A 15,000-nucleotide genomic window follows, 5' to 3' on the forward strand; every position below is an offset into this window, starting at 1 on the left:
GAGAGAGAGAGAGAGAGAGAGAAGAGAGAGAGAGAGAGAGACAGAGAGAGAGAGAGGAGAGAGAGAGAGAGAGAGAGAGAGAGAGAGAGAGAGAGAGAGAGAGAGAGAGAGAGAGAGAGAGAGAGAGACAGAGAGAGAGAGAGAGAGAGAGAGAGAGAGAGAGAGAGAGAGAGAGAGAGAGAGAGAGAGAGAGAGAGAGAGAGAGAGAGAGAGAGAGAGAGAGAGAGAGAGAGAGAGAGAGAAAGCAGCAGAGCACATGGACTGGTGTGCGCACAGAAACAGGTGATAAGGAGCAACAAACCCCCAGATACTGCTACCCCTCATCACCACCATCACCACTCAAACACAGGTGAACACAGAGAACGAAGCAAAAGCAGATGCTAGTAACTGCAACTGTACTAACTATTGGTAGTAACTCCAGTGTAAAATGTTGTAGAGGTACTCACACAACACCAGGTGCAGAATACCAAAAGCCAGCACATAGATGCAGTACAAGGACAGAGTGGCCAAGAAGCCATAGAAGTAGCGGTAGTTACGACGACCAACACAGTTGCCTACCTGCAAGCCATTTTCAAAGAGAATCCAAACACATGCACATACATTATACAGACACAAACACAATAATCACCCAACCGCCCACACATGATAAGTATTAGCGCAGAGTACATGCTGTGCAGGGGATTATGGCAGGTGAAGTATACATTATCTACATTCCTATCCCAAAGGTAGCTGCAAGACTGTCTTCAACAAGTCTTTGCTCTGACTGTAACCTGTATTACACTTAACTGTTCCATTCAACACCAGTCGAGAGAAACATCCGAGTAGAAAAGGAGTGATGGGCTCTGTGTCCTGAGATTCGACTGCCAGGCGGGAGGACACTGAATCGAGTGAGAAAACTGAGGATTGGGTACAGTGTTACTGTCTTCAGCTACCATCCGTGACAGATCGAACGTGTACAGTGTTACTGTCTTCAGCTACCATCCGTGACAGATCAAACTTGGCTCAGTTTTAGCTACTATAGTCGACTAAACTTATATAATAATTATTGCGCATTTCGCGGTACATCCTGGTACAACAGTAAATTAAATTTAGCGAACCAGTGTCCATGTCCCTATTTGAACCATACAACATTGACCCTTTGTAACAAACCATTTCCGCTTATAACGAACCAATTCTTCTTGGGGATAACCAAGCGCACTCATACAGCCATGGCCATTGGTGCTTGCATGGCGTGAGTGCATTCCTGCTATCAAGAACTCCTCCAATATAGAATTACTAGTAATTCTCGTGCACAATGGTGCTCGTTATAATAATCAGGATTCGACTGTAGTAAACCGAACAGTACCTTACCCATGGACAGTGATGATCAAACTGGTCTAGATTGCAGGTGATATGGCCATTGGTCCACACCGCCATGTATCAAAACAAGAAATAGTTCACATTCATGCACACACACGCACACACACGCACACACACACACACACACACACACACACACAAACAAACACACATACACACGTGCACACACACACACACACATTCATACAAAACATGCATACATGTATGTGATCAACATGCAGCACGCCGCATAGTGGGAAATTTGGGATGAGTTCGCCCATCAATCTCTTTTAAAGCATGGTTCTGTGTAGCAGGAAATACTGCAGTCCGAGCATCACAATAGAATGAATCACGGCCTGACATGTTACACACGACAGTTGAGTTACGTTCCAAGTTCCAACCAAAGTGCACATGAGCAGTCGGGAACTCACCGACACATGCATCGCAAATGCTGCAGTGGGACGCGCGTGGCGGCCGGAATATCTTGCACGTGAAGCAGTACTTGAGCATTCGCTCCACCTCTACCGTTCCCTCCATGTTCTGTATGGTGACCATCTTGGTCCTAGCTGGAGGTGTGTAGCCCTCACTTGCCGGCCGCGGCTGGTCATCTGCACCTGGTCAACAAAAGGCAAAACAACAGAGTTACAGTGGTGGCGATAGCAGCAGTAGCAACAGCAACAGTGGCAGCAGCAGTGGCGTGATAGCAGTAGCAGTGCCAGCGATAGCAGTGGCGGCACAACTGTGCATGAGATCTCAGCTTATGGTCAATCCTATACATGTGTGATTGTATGCATGCTATTATAGTACTTTAACAGACCGAGAGAGAGAAAGGAGAGAGGAAGAAAGAGAGACAGAGACAGAGAGAGACAAGGACAGAGAGACAGAGAGAGAGACAGAGAGAAACAGAGAGTGAGAGACAGACAGACAGACAGACAGAAAGAGAGACAGACACGCAGAGGGTACAGGGCATGTTGGTCTCACAACACACCTATTGTTTGATTTCGGCCGGTTTCGTTCACCTCTGCCTCTAGTCCGGTTGCCCTCGGCAGTATGCCCGGGTCCATGGTGCCAGTGCGAACTAACATTGCCAGTGACATTAGCATTAACACGCCAGCAAACACTGGGATGGCTGGTGAGACATTGCTGGACAAATACGGACAACTGCACACACACACCACACACACACACACACACACACACACACACACACACACACACACACACCACACGCACACACACACACACATGGAGTTTGGCAAGGCAGAGTTTCGAATGATGAAGGGAAGAGTGGGTGTAGCTGCACCAGCTCGATCAGACCATGCTAACTACCGCCACTGGCAGCATTACCAGTACCACCACTAATAACTTAGTTACCGGTATGCACAGCTCAGCACAACATGGACTAACACTACTAACAGCACTGAGGGCCGGGCTATAAGGTTCACATGTTTATACCACCCCAAGTAACTTCAAAGTCCCCGACCCTCACCCCGGGATTTATAGCAATAAATTCCTAAAGGGCGCTTCAAGTTGAACTATCGTGCGTGCCGTCATTGGTGCATGCCCGACGTGCATACTACAATACAAAGACGGTGAATGCCCGAGATACCGTATTTTCCGGAGTATAAGACGCACTTTGAACACTCCAAATTCAAATGGGGGGTGTGGCTTAAACTCCGATGATCATATTACGGTGATAAATAATTAATTAAAAAATAGGATAGATGTCCGTATTTCGTGGCACAAAAATGGGGGGTGCGGCTTGTACTCCGGAAAATACGGTACCTGCTATTACTACACTACACAGACAGTGTGTGCACGAGATACATACTCAGTGTCTGCTCTGGGATTGTAGCACAGCCGGGTACACGTGTACCTGGCGCAACCATTTCAACCGGGTCGGAGCCGGGTACACATGTACCTCGTCCTGGTTGGTTGGTTTATTTTAATTCGGACAATAAACCGGAACTAGGCCCAATGATATAAAGGCGAATGGATAAGCCGCATTTAGAAAAGAGAGGACAGGAATTAGAAAATTACGAAAGAAGAAGAAGTATCTGACACATACAAGCCATTTAGTCAGTCCTTTCAAAGTTCGAAAGTGTACCAACCGGGTCACAGGTGACCCGGTACTATATTTTCAACCGGGTCCAAGCGCCGCCCAACCGGGTGGATTACCCGGCTCACCCGGCGCTGGAGCAGACACTGATACTACAATCCAAAGAAGGTGCCGCGGTACGTGCCCGAGATACATACTACGCTACACAGACACGGAGACAACGCGTGCACGGCATACATACTATTACTATTCTACACAGACAGTACATGCACGAGGTCAAGAGTACATAACCCCGAGAGTATGCACCGCTGCATATGGGGTTTGGCGCGGCGCGCTGCCTGCATTACGTAGCCACGAACCGTGGGCCATCGAGTCATTATTGATCAGCTACGGTTTCATGATTCCAAATCCGCTTTCCTCGGAGACTTCGGATGGTTTCGTACGTGATGCGTCATGCACAGGCATTGTCTTCGAACTTACTATATTGCACGTGAAACCACTGAGGCTAGACCTAAGAAAACTCAAATCCAGGCAGCTGGATCGTCATTTCACTACCTAATGAAGGCAGTGCGCCGCGCAGGGCATTCATAGCTCGGAGATCAGAGTTGCACACTCTTGGGGTTATGTACTCTTCACGAGATACATACACCCATATCTCTCTTATCCGGGCCTCCAAGTTACAGCCACCTCGGTCTACCGAGCACCCTGTGGGTGAGTTTTAGTGGAAATATTACTACTTTTGTGCCAAATTTCGTGGAAATAGTGACGCGTCATATGCCAGATCTCTGGCCCTTCCCCATTAAAATGTACGTGATTCCGAGTTACGGATATTTCCAAGCTATGGGCAGTGGCCGATCCCGGACAAGAAAGAAACGAGTGCACTACCCTAAACAGACACTGCATGCCATGATAAACACTCGACACTTGGATTTGTATCGGGTCGCTAGCGACGAACCCTATTAGTATCACTAAACAACACGATGTTTCGCTCAAGACTCCCTTTGTGAAACAATAAATCCACTGCAGATTACATTTCAATTGTGTATTCTTGGTGCTCATGTACTCTTGGTGCTCATGTACTCTTGATGGCGTACTAACAGATCACTATAATGTAATCTGCGATGCATAGTTTCAGTGTCGAATTGAGAATATGACTGAATCTGCATAATTGGCATATTAATTGCCCAAGAGTTGTATTCTGCTAAAATGTCCTTACAGTAGTGCGTATCGTGAAACGAAAACATGGTGAAGTAAGTGCTGAAGAAATCAATGTTCATTTTAATTCGCTGGCGGCTTTCAGCAGAAGTGTGTTGCAGATACATGTACCACAGTATCATTATATCGTTCTTGTTCGGAGCACACTAGTTTGTAGTGCGCAGTCGTGCAATTGGTCCGAGATTAGGGTTAGTCCTACTCACGTAAAGCCAAAGAACACGCCTGACGCAACGGTGATAAGGCCAATTGCGAAGGCAAATACACCGATATCTTGACCACACATCAGGCGTCCATCACAGCAAAATCTCATTTTTCCAGGAAATGTCTCCCATTTTCGACGCGCCATGGCGCAGAAAAACAAGCGCCGAGCCGGGCAACTAGTACTTTGAATATATCATTAACGTCTTCTCGGGCAATGGGTGATTCAATTTGACAAATCTGAGAGAGACAGTAATTGGCTCGTCTGAAAACAGTATGATTTGTGCACAATCATGTGCTTCGAACTGAGAAAGAAAGTGAACTCGAAAAGATTTTTGTAAGATACACACGTACACCATGCACAAAACATGTGTCAATCGATCGCGCATGTACCAGTGCAGTGTGTACTGGAGATCAAGAGCGTGCTACACGTGGAAGTCATTTCAAAAAGTCCCACTTCCGAATCCACATCACTGACATCAGGCTCACCTGCCAGCAGGCCTATTTTATTTAGCATGCATCCTGGTTATCATTGACATTGGTATAAAAGCGAAGATAAAACAACTGCTGTATCGTTTCTGCCAGTTTTGCCTTTTGGATGGTAGGTCTAGTTATTATTGTCAGTTATATGTAGCTGTGGTACTGGAGGTGCGCACGCAACGCGACGAAGTCACAACGTTAGTGGTTATCGTCGACAACGGCCACACAAATCCTAAGGTAGGCTAGCCTAAACTAAAGACATAACTCTCACTCTGAAATTCTCTGGAGATTACTGTCCAGGGAGCCCTACACAATACACATTACACGTATGTGTAGGGCTAGCTCCCTGGCCCATGGTAGTGGTACTGTCAACAAACAATAACTAACTTTTAGGGGCCGTCCGTAATTATCGAACGTTTTTCACCAAACGAATTATTTTAGTTTAGACCCAACCCCTCCCTCCCTCCCCCTCAGAACGTAAAAAAAGTTTGACATATGCATGCATAATACAACAAAAGTTGCAAGTGTGTAACTGCTCCTATGGGCATGCATATGTATCAATGTTTTCTGAAACGAAATTGGTCAACCCCCTCCCACCCCATAACGAAATTATTTCGTTTTGTGAAAAAAGTTCGATAATTATGGACGACCCCTTATCTTGTTTATAATACGAAATATTTTAATTGTTTGTTTTTCTGTGGCTGCAAGCTGACCCACCGGTGTTCATTCGATATTCGTGATGGAACAAAATCGCGGAATGCCCGAGTCGCCGCTAGTTCGGGTATGTAACGTCATGGTCCTTTTGCTGTCACAACTACTTTCAACACTATAAGGGTACGCACTCCAGTGGTGAAACTTGAAATAAACACTAGTTTGGATTTTTCATTTGGCTACATCTGTCACTGTCCCACACACAATGGATGTACCCAATCTATGCAGAGTGCTCAAATGCTACAGGGGTAGAACTTACAAGTACTACAAACCAGTGGACTAAGGTCAGTGTTCTGTTACAACGCCCGACTTTGAAGTAGCCGCTTGGTCCACTGTTTGTTTGCCGTCCTTCCGCACATATAAGCGCACGGGCTTATGTCCGGACATAGCACACACCCCAATTATAAGCGCATGTGCTTATATGTGAACAGCATTGGTGAAACACCCGGGAGCTGAATGCTACTAAGTAGTGTGATGACACCATTGTTTAGGACAAAGACCGTCTTATTGCACATATAAGCGCATGTGCTTCTACCCGGACATGTTTAGTAATGTTTACACAGCAAAAAATCTTTTTTGCAGCCCATTATTATTTTTTTATAAGCAAGCGCGCTTATGCATGTATGTGGTGAAGTACGGTAGAACGTGTATCAGTGTTCCAGTGGTAACTGGAGCATATTGCAAGGCCGGGGTAAACCGAAACTGTGGCCGGGTTCATGGTAGAAGGTTACCTAGCCAGTGGTGTGAATGGAGGAGCAGGTAGGCTCGCCATCTTTGAGCTGCGTGTTTTAAACGTGTGGGTTCACGGCTATCTTTCCTCGTAGTTAGTAGCGGTGACGGTGGTGGTTGAGCTGCCCCTGAATTGCCACTTTCGAATCAAGTTCCGCTCTTAACCCTTTACTGTCCGTACATACAAGCATCGATCCAATGGGATCGATGGGGTAGGCATTTTGAAATTATCGTAACTTGCTCAAATCTAGGTCTTTTGGAGAGATCGAAATATGTAGGTCGAAGAGAAAAGTCTCAGCTGTCGCCTCGAACAATTTCCGAAGCGATACGAAGAGCGGTTGCTGAGTTATCGCACTCGTAATTCTGGTCCCGGGAAATGTGCATTCAGAGCGCGACGCGCATGTCGACGGCTGGGATTTTCCCTGTTTACGTCACCTGTTGGCAAGGCTACACCGATTCAAATTCAAAAGTAGGTTCCCGGGAGTCTCTACGAAAATATTTGAGCTCGATACGAGCAACAGGGGTGACATGGTGGATTGAGATCGATCTCGAGCGTGAGCTCTGCGCTTTTGCGCGTTCCCTGGCTTGCAGCGCTGGACCAGTGCATCCTGTGGCGCCGAGTGTGGGCTCAATGCGTTCGTCTCGTCAAGATCTTTCCAGGATGCCCAAGATCGTGGAAATCGTCAAATTCAAACCAAAGTTACGTCTAATTTTAGTTTCAGATTTTGTGGTTGCGTGGGCTTGTATACATTTTAATCGGACAGTAAAGGGTTAAGTTGGCCTGTCCAGTTCTAAAGGGTGTGTTTCGTGCTTGTGAGTCCTTGCTCAAAGCAGGTAATATTCTGAACGCATGCGACACATCTCGAGGCGTACAACTACAATCATTATAAATCCTTGGCCTCGTGTTAAAGGCGATACAAGCACCGATGTCTGACGGTGCTGTTCTTGTTCTCAGCCAATGATGGCATGCACGTACTTGCACATTGTATACTACATGTAGTACAATGACTCTGCCTACTTTTAGTGGTCTCATAGTAGTGACAATATCCGATCCAAAAGACTGAGAGGAGGGCATGTGAATGATGTGATGTGACATCATCATCATCATCATTTGAACAGCCTCTTGTACGGGCGAGCAAAAACGCAATACATCAAAATTCAAATAGAATGAAAAAAGAGAGGAAATGAACACAAAGTGCACTGGAACTCAATATAAAAAGGAACGCAAAGTGCAGTTGAACACAATGAGCATGGGGCATGGGGCCACCAATCGGAGAAGACCGGCTCATAATGGAAAATACAATCATCATCATCATCATCATCATCATCACCATGTCATCCGTGTTGACGAAAGAATATTTCTTTGGTCGTTCGATAAGCCGAAGAATATTCGGCTACTGGGTTTGGATATTCGTTTCACCACGACATTCTATGTACTTCACAATAGCGAGAGTTCCCAGATTACCTAGACAACTGATACCCAATTCTAGGTATTCTATGTACTTCAAGTACGTAGCAGATCGCACGGATTAGCAGGATTGTGTTCAAGGACAAACGCTGGCTTTGCTCTATTGGGTTGGGTTGACTTTTGCATATCAAGGTGCGGCTGCTGTCACCCTCTGCTGTGTTGTTTCCCATTGCTGTTTGTGTGTGTGTGTGTGTGTGTACGTGTGTGTGCGTTTGCGTGTGTTATTGTGCATGTGTGTGCGTGTGTGTGTGGGGGGGGGGGAGGGGTATGGGTGTGGGTGGGTGTGCTTGTGAACGGTCTCTGCTAGCCAGGCATTGGAGGTATCTATCAAGGCAGATGAACTGCAGGCAGATGGCAAGATTCTCGACGCTGGTCTTCTTCATGGCGAGACTGCGTGTACGTGTTCCTTGTAGAATGCCGCGGGGGGGGGGGGGGGGGGGAGGCGCACGTACACACACACACACTGCCTTTACCCCCCCCCCCCCCCCACACACACACACACCACTACACAGTAGTCATTGCAAAACAAATTGCACAAAATGTTACAGAATTTCTTGTGTCATTTGAAGAGTGTTTGCAGACGTCACACATGCATTTCCCAAATCCCCTGTCATCATGAAAAATATAGTTTAGATTCGGATGACGATCATCGAAGTTTTAGCATCAAGAAGAGTCAGCACCATACACAATTCTGGATCATGCTAGTGAAGCATTACAAAATAAGTACAATCGAAACTCTTGCGACCAAGAGTACCTTTGTTATATTACGACGTAAAATGAAGTTGAAGACACCAATGCTGCTGTACTGTTCGTTGATTCAAATGGCGGTAGATACACACCTGGCAATATGGCGGTAAACACAAGTCTGCCTACACACACAAAGCTCGACTCGGGAGAATGAGAGAGAGAGAGAGGGGGGAGAGGGAACGAGAGAGAGAGAGAGAGAGAGAGAGAGAGAGAGAGAGAGAGAGAGAGAGAGAGAGAGAGAGAGAGAGAGAGAGAGAGAGCGAGAGAAGGAGGGGGAGTGGGAGAGAGAGAGAGGGAGAGAGAGAGAGAGAGAGAGAGAGAGAGAGAGAGAGAGAGAGAGAGAGAGAGAGAGAGAGAGAGAGAGAGAGAGAGAGAGAGAGAGAGAGAGAGAGGGGGGAGGGGGAGAGAGATGGGATATATTTTCCACTTCGGCAATGGATACGAGGTCATGTACTCTTGGTACAATTGATGTAAACATACTAGTAGTGATACGTCAAGTATAATGTCCTGGTATTGGGTTGAATGCAGAAATACTGTTACAAGGGTGTTATCACAATACGGATAGACCAACTGTATATTGCGTTGTTTGTTTGCGTGCAGTTCTTATGGGAGAGGCTGCAAGGGAGTTCGAAGGCTCAACCGTGAATGATGCCTTAAAGGCTCAGCGAGAGCATCACTTGATGATGGAGAGACTTTGCACGATGCATGCGGACAACCTCTCGAGAATACATCGAGGTACGGATGGACAGCGAAATGGCTTGGTGAACTTATTTTTAGGGTTTAAACTCATGCCAACACGTGGAAAGCCGTCTTGTGACGGGAGGAGAGTTTTTGTCCAGTGCTCGGATGTCCCTTTTCTTCAGCTCTCGTTTCTCAGCATATCTATTTAGTATCTGTGCTGGGTGGATCATGTTTAAATTTTTGATACTGTACTACAACTATAGTTTTTAATTCCTCCCTTGCCCCAATGGACTAACAATGTGCAGTGCAATTGTGCTTTTGCTTTGATTCATTAGCTCCAGAGGACAATGTAAAGGTTGTGTACAAAATGGAGATCGACGGCGAAAAGAAAATATTTCAGCAGTGCCCCGCGGATCTAGCCAAATTTGTAAGCACTCTATGCGTAATTGTACGTTGCTTTGTGTTCTGCATGTTCTCATTTTTCCAGTGTTGTGTGGTCCCCTCCACCCTCCCTTTACACACACACACACACTTGTTGTCCTTGTGCTTGTTGCTCATTGCCAAAACTGGTCACGTGGGTCTCCCCGGGAGAGAGCCTCGAAAGGAATCTTGGAGAGATGACTCAATTGGCTATTGAACCGCCCAACGGCCGACACCCCCTGAAATCCCCAAAACTCTGGGTGGACTTGAAAATGATCCCACTTTTGGGCTCACCACACCTCAGTAAGTGGGTGAGGACAAGGTGCAGGAAAAGGATTGACGGCATCAGGGTATCCGTCCAGGATCCAAATGCAATTACCCCTGCCCCCCCCCCCCCCCCCCCCCGTGAAGGTAATACTTGCTACTAGTGTGGGTGGCTAAATTAGAGTGGATCTGATATAAACTTCACTATCACCAGTGATTACACAAGAGTTAATCTAGCCAGAAGCAGTCCTTGGTTAACAGGTATGTATACATGTACAAGTACTTCGAATAGAAAGTATAATTATGAACCCTGGAACCAACAAAGGTGGCTGGTACAGCATTACACCTTCAAGCAGCCAAGCTCGTTCGCAACAGACCTAACACAATCAGGCATAAGTCTACCCACCAACCGAACTAGCTGGCACACACACACACACACGCACCCATGCACACACGCGCACACACACACACACACACATATGTACACACAATCACTCTTTCCCTCCCTCTCTCTCTCTCTATCTTTTTTTTTGTATCCAGCTTGATGCAATGCGATTCCTTCAGGATTCAACGAAGAAAGAAGTAGGCCTATTGAAGAACACCATATCTGAACTAAAGAACTTTATACAGGATGTAGAACGTGTTATGCCTGTCCAGTCACCTCAAGTTTGTCCACATTGCGAGAAAGAAATTGAAATTGCTACTATACCACGGCCACCTTGTCTGGCTGCACCAGCTGACCCCACACAAGCTGCGACTGCACCAGCTGACCCCACACAAGCTGCGACTGCACCAGCTGATCCCACACAAGCTGTGACTGCACCAGCTGACCCAACACAACCTGTGACTGCACCAGCTGACCCCACACAAGCTACGACTGCACCAGCTGACCTCACACAAGCTGCGACTACACCAGCTGATCCCACACAAGCTGCGACTGCACCAGCTGACCCCACACAAGCTGCGACTGCACCAGCTGACTCCACACAAGCTACGACTGCACTCGCTGACCCCACACAAGCTGCGACTGCACCACAGCCACATTCAGCTGCGACTGCATCAGCTGACCTCACACAAGCTGCGACTGCACCAGCTGACCTCATACAAGCTGCAACTGCATCACCTGACGTCACTTCCAGCTGATGATGACGGAGACTCCCTCGATTTAGCCTAAGACCAAGAGTTATGTACTCTTGCTAAGACCTCTGGGGAATCCATAAATACAAATTCAAAAAATACAATTGATGTCCAGGCACAGCAGCAGAAGTGCAGTCAGTAAAGAAAGTGCTAAAACAACAAGCCAGTGGTCTGGTATCGGTGCGAATTACTCCTCAGCAACGGACTGGAGAAGTTATTGGTGACAGGACATGTACAGCATGATCTCCAGCTCTCTGACTCACCATATATAATGCGAACACTAGAACATCCTTCTTTGAAGTCCATGTACATGTGCGCAGGGCACTGTGTGTGTATTTTAAATGTGTTCATGTGTTCGGCATCAAGCTATCAACCCTGTGTTTTCAGGTTACATTCAGTAGGTATAGTCTTCTCTGTTTGGTGAGGCAATCGTGTGGCAATGTGAAGACAGTGAGTCACAAGCTATGGTTTATACACACACATGCGCGCGCGCACGCACACACACACACACTTGCACGCACGTACACCCGGATCACATCACACCAGTTCCGATGCTGAGTTTAGAACTTTTTTTATCATGCGACGTAGACTATCTTGTACTATCAACCCCCACCCCTTCCGGTCTATTCAACTTTTATTCATTCTATTTTTATCCTGTCTATATTATGTAGAGTGTATCGTGAAAGTGTGTTTGTCTATTCTGGGCTCAAACCAGCCTTTTATGCCAGCTATTTACTTTAACCTTCAGAAGTGTTATATTCTAAGGCGCTGCTTGTATACTATCTTCTACCGTTGTTATGACAAGTATCTATGGGTGTGATGATGTATTTGTAAGGTGAGGGTATACAGTCAGACCTCGCTTAACCGCACACATCTGTTTTCCACAAAAATGTCCGGATAGGCGAGGGAACCGGATAACTGAACACACATACTGTATATGCATGTGGCATGTCATATGCAGTGACATCGTACATACATGTAGACGGGTCCTATGCAGTACAACAAGCGTGCACAGTATGTAAAACGAGCGAGAAAAATGACAAGTGCATGCAACTAAGTGCTGTCCACATGCACCCAGCAGGTCAAGGACCTCATTTGCCTGTACAACTCCCTGATTCTAGCTTCTGCAAGCCACATGCAACCGGATATGACGAAGCTTTTTGTACACATTTTAACTGGTTTGTACACAAAATCATGCACCGGTATGCGGATCGCGAGGTCCGGCTATGTTGTATGCATCACATATGCTGCACATCGGTAACCAGCGATTTTCTTCCGGATGGCGAGGGATCCGGATAAACGAGGACCGGATAAGCGAGGTCTGACTGTAGTTGGCCAGATTCATCTGTTGTAGGCAATTTTGCTGGCCGTATTGGCGGGTCAATCAGACGAAAACATGGTGTTGTCGAAATTTTAATGATTACAGTGTATCAGCATTTGCCAGTATCGAGCCTTGCTCCCACTGTGCAGGTGTGTTTCTGCAACTTGTTGGAGTCCAAAAAATTAATAATAATTCACCATGGTGTCGTTTTGTAGAGTGTGTCTATGCAGCTCCTGTAGTAAAAAGAAAGGAAGAAAGAAAGAAAAAGAAAGAAAATTAATGATGAACACATGAGCCCCGAGTGAATGTGCATGTGTTTAGATGGACTATGCGAGTTCTCCCTTATCAGAACATTCTCCTCGACTCACCGAACCCCCCCCCCCCCCCCCGAGTGCAGATGCGGGTACTGTCCTGTAATCGGCACTGTACTGCGTATTGGCGGGCGTTGCAACTTACATGTAATCCTGTGCAGCACCACAAGCTTTCCACTGCACCTGTAATGTGACCTTCATGCAGATGGGCGGACTCAGTGAACGGATATCCTTATATAACACGCACGTTAGGATGCGTGCGCATGGAGTTGGGGATACATTCACACATTTACACGCCCCAAAAATGCTTACCGGTACCATTCATGCAGACTGAGAGTCATGGTGACATGGGTAGAAGGAGGTACAGAGGAGCCGTATGAGCTGCATGCACGATCCACCATAAAATTGCAAAAATAATAATAATTTGCAGTACAGCACACCAGATAAACAGTGGTTGAGGCAGACATTGAGCCCTCACCAAAACATTGGTATATGCACCACGGCTGCAGCAATACGCCTAATCAACTGTCGAGCAGGAAAGAATCAGACCAGACAAAAGGGGAAAGTAAAACTAGCAATCTCTTTTCTCAAAACCAGCAGGCACTAAGGAGAGAGAGAGAGAGAGAGAGAGAGAGAGAGAGAGAGAGAGAGAGGATTGAAGAGGGTCAGCTGAATCCAGAACAAACATGACATAATTAAAGTAGCTAAAGCGAGAGAAGGCAGAACAAAAGAAGAGAATGATGGCTGTCCACGGCTATCATTCTGAGTGACCAGCACCAAGGAGCAGGACGGAGTGGTACATGTACATGTTAACTTATGCTCAAATATGCACGGTAGACACAGGCAGAGCTCTCCTGCAAAACTTTGGCAGCCTAGTTTGAGACGAGGGGTAAATAATATACAAGCTCGGGGATTTTATGGAATAGAGTTAAAAATAAATTTGGTACTTCAAAAAGTAGAATAAATTTAGTGATACTTCTTCGAAGCGCAGTGAACAGTATGAAGCCATGCAAGCATAGGAAAAAACCTTTCAAGGCACAGCCTGGGCCTGCCAATCAAGTGTGTGGGTAATGGAAATGCAGCTACTTAATAAATCAGTAGTAAAACTAGACGCCACCTGGTGGCGACCAGCCGCCGAACGCCTCTTGCAGGAACTGGCCAACGGCAATGGTGATGCGATCGTTGCCCTGCAGTGATACGATCTGAACGCCAAGTGGCCGACCGTCGGCGCTCAGTCCCAGCGGGCACTGTGTCACGGGCATACCGGTCAGGTTGAACAAGGCCGTGTAAGCGTAGTTCATTGGCGTTATCAGCGGGTAGTTGTGATACGGGGCTAGCGTGGGATGCGACGGGAAGATGAGCACGCCATTCTCTCCGATCAATTGCTCGAGCTCGCTCTCCAGCGAACTGCGGATCTGCCGCATTTTCAACAGTTTGGACTCCGGTATGTTGCGAATCTGAGAGCTAAGCAGGGCAGTCAGAATGGCAATAAAAGTGTGGTTGGACTGCCCAACACACCACTTGCATAGTTCCTTCACGGATGGCCATGCACCGGCATGATTGTAGGAGAGATCATAAAGACGCTGAGACATGTCCGGACCACCAAGCTCCGCCATGCCAACGGACCATAGGTCCGAGGTGCACCGCAGCTTCCTCAAGCTGGTCTCCTTTACAGTAACACTGAAGCGATCTGCCAGTGCCTTGTTGACGCGCTGCTGTACGTCGGCCAGCTCCTGTGCTAGCGGAGACTGGAGGACAGTGGTTGCCGTGTGAGCATCAAGGATAGAGATATAGTGCAGCGAGGAGAGATCAACAGGCGCAACCTGATCGCTACACAAGGCGGCAACGGCTGCAGCGTGCATGACAGGCCAGTCGGAATGCGATGAGACGTGATCGGAATCGCCTAAAAACTTGGAAGCTG

General features: G+C 46.9%; 2 protein-coding genes across 2 annotated transcripts in view; both read right to left on the reverse strand.

Annotated features, from left to right (window-relative positions):
- The window catches only part of LOC135830968 (palmitoyltransferase ZDHHC9-like), a 9,175-nt gene extending 4,053 nt beyond the window's left edge, over positions 1–5,122 (reverse strand). Inside the window, exons 1-5 of the mRNA XM_065343212.1 lie at positions 4,816–5,122; positions 2,327–2,499; positions 1,770–1,952; positions 1,351–1,376; positions 447–558 (exon numbers count right to left, since the gene is read on the reverse strand). Of these exons, the coding sequence (XP_065199284.1) occupies positions 447–558; positions 1,351–1,376; positions 1,770–1,952; positions 2,327–2,499; positions 4,816–4,958 (637 nt within the window). The 5' untranslated portion in view covers positions 4,959–5,122. The remainder of the gene's footprint in view (positions 1–446; positions 559–1,350; positions 1,377–1,769; positions 1,953–2,326; positions 2,500–4,815) is intronic.
- Positions 5,123–13,425: 8,303 nt separating this feature from the next.
- Positions 13,426–15,000, reverse strand: part of LOC135830967 (fatty-acid amide hydrolase 2-A-like) — a 2,995-nt gene continuing 1,420 nt past the window's right edge. Inside the window, exon 1 of the mRNA XM_065343211.1 lies at positions 13,426–15,000. This exon is cut by the window's right edge and continues 1,420 nt beyond it. Coding sequence (XP_065199283.1) covers positions 14,186–15,000 — 815 coding nt within the window. The 3' untranslated portion in view covers positions 13,426–14,185.

This window comes from Sycon ciliatum, chromosome 1 (assembly GCF_964019385.1).
Source record: "Sycon ciliatum chromosome 1, ocSycCili1.1, whole genome shotgun sequence".
Classification (NCBI taxonomy): domain Eukaryota; kingdom Metazoa; phylum Porifera; class Calcarea; order Leucosolenida; family Sycettidae; genus Sycon; species Sycon ciliatum.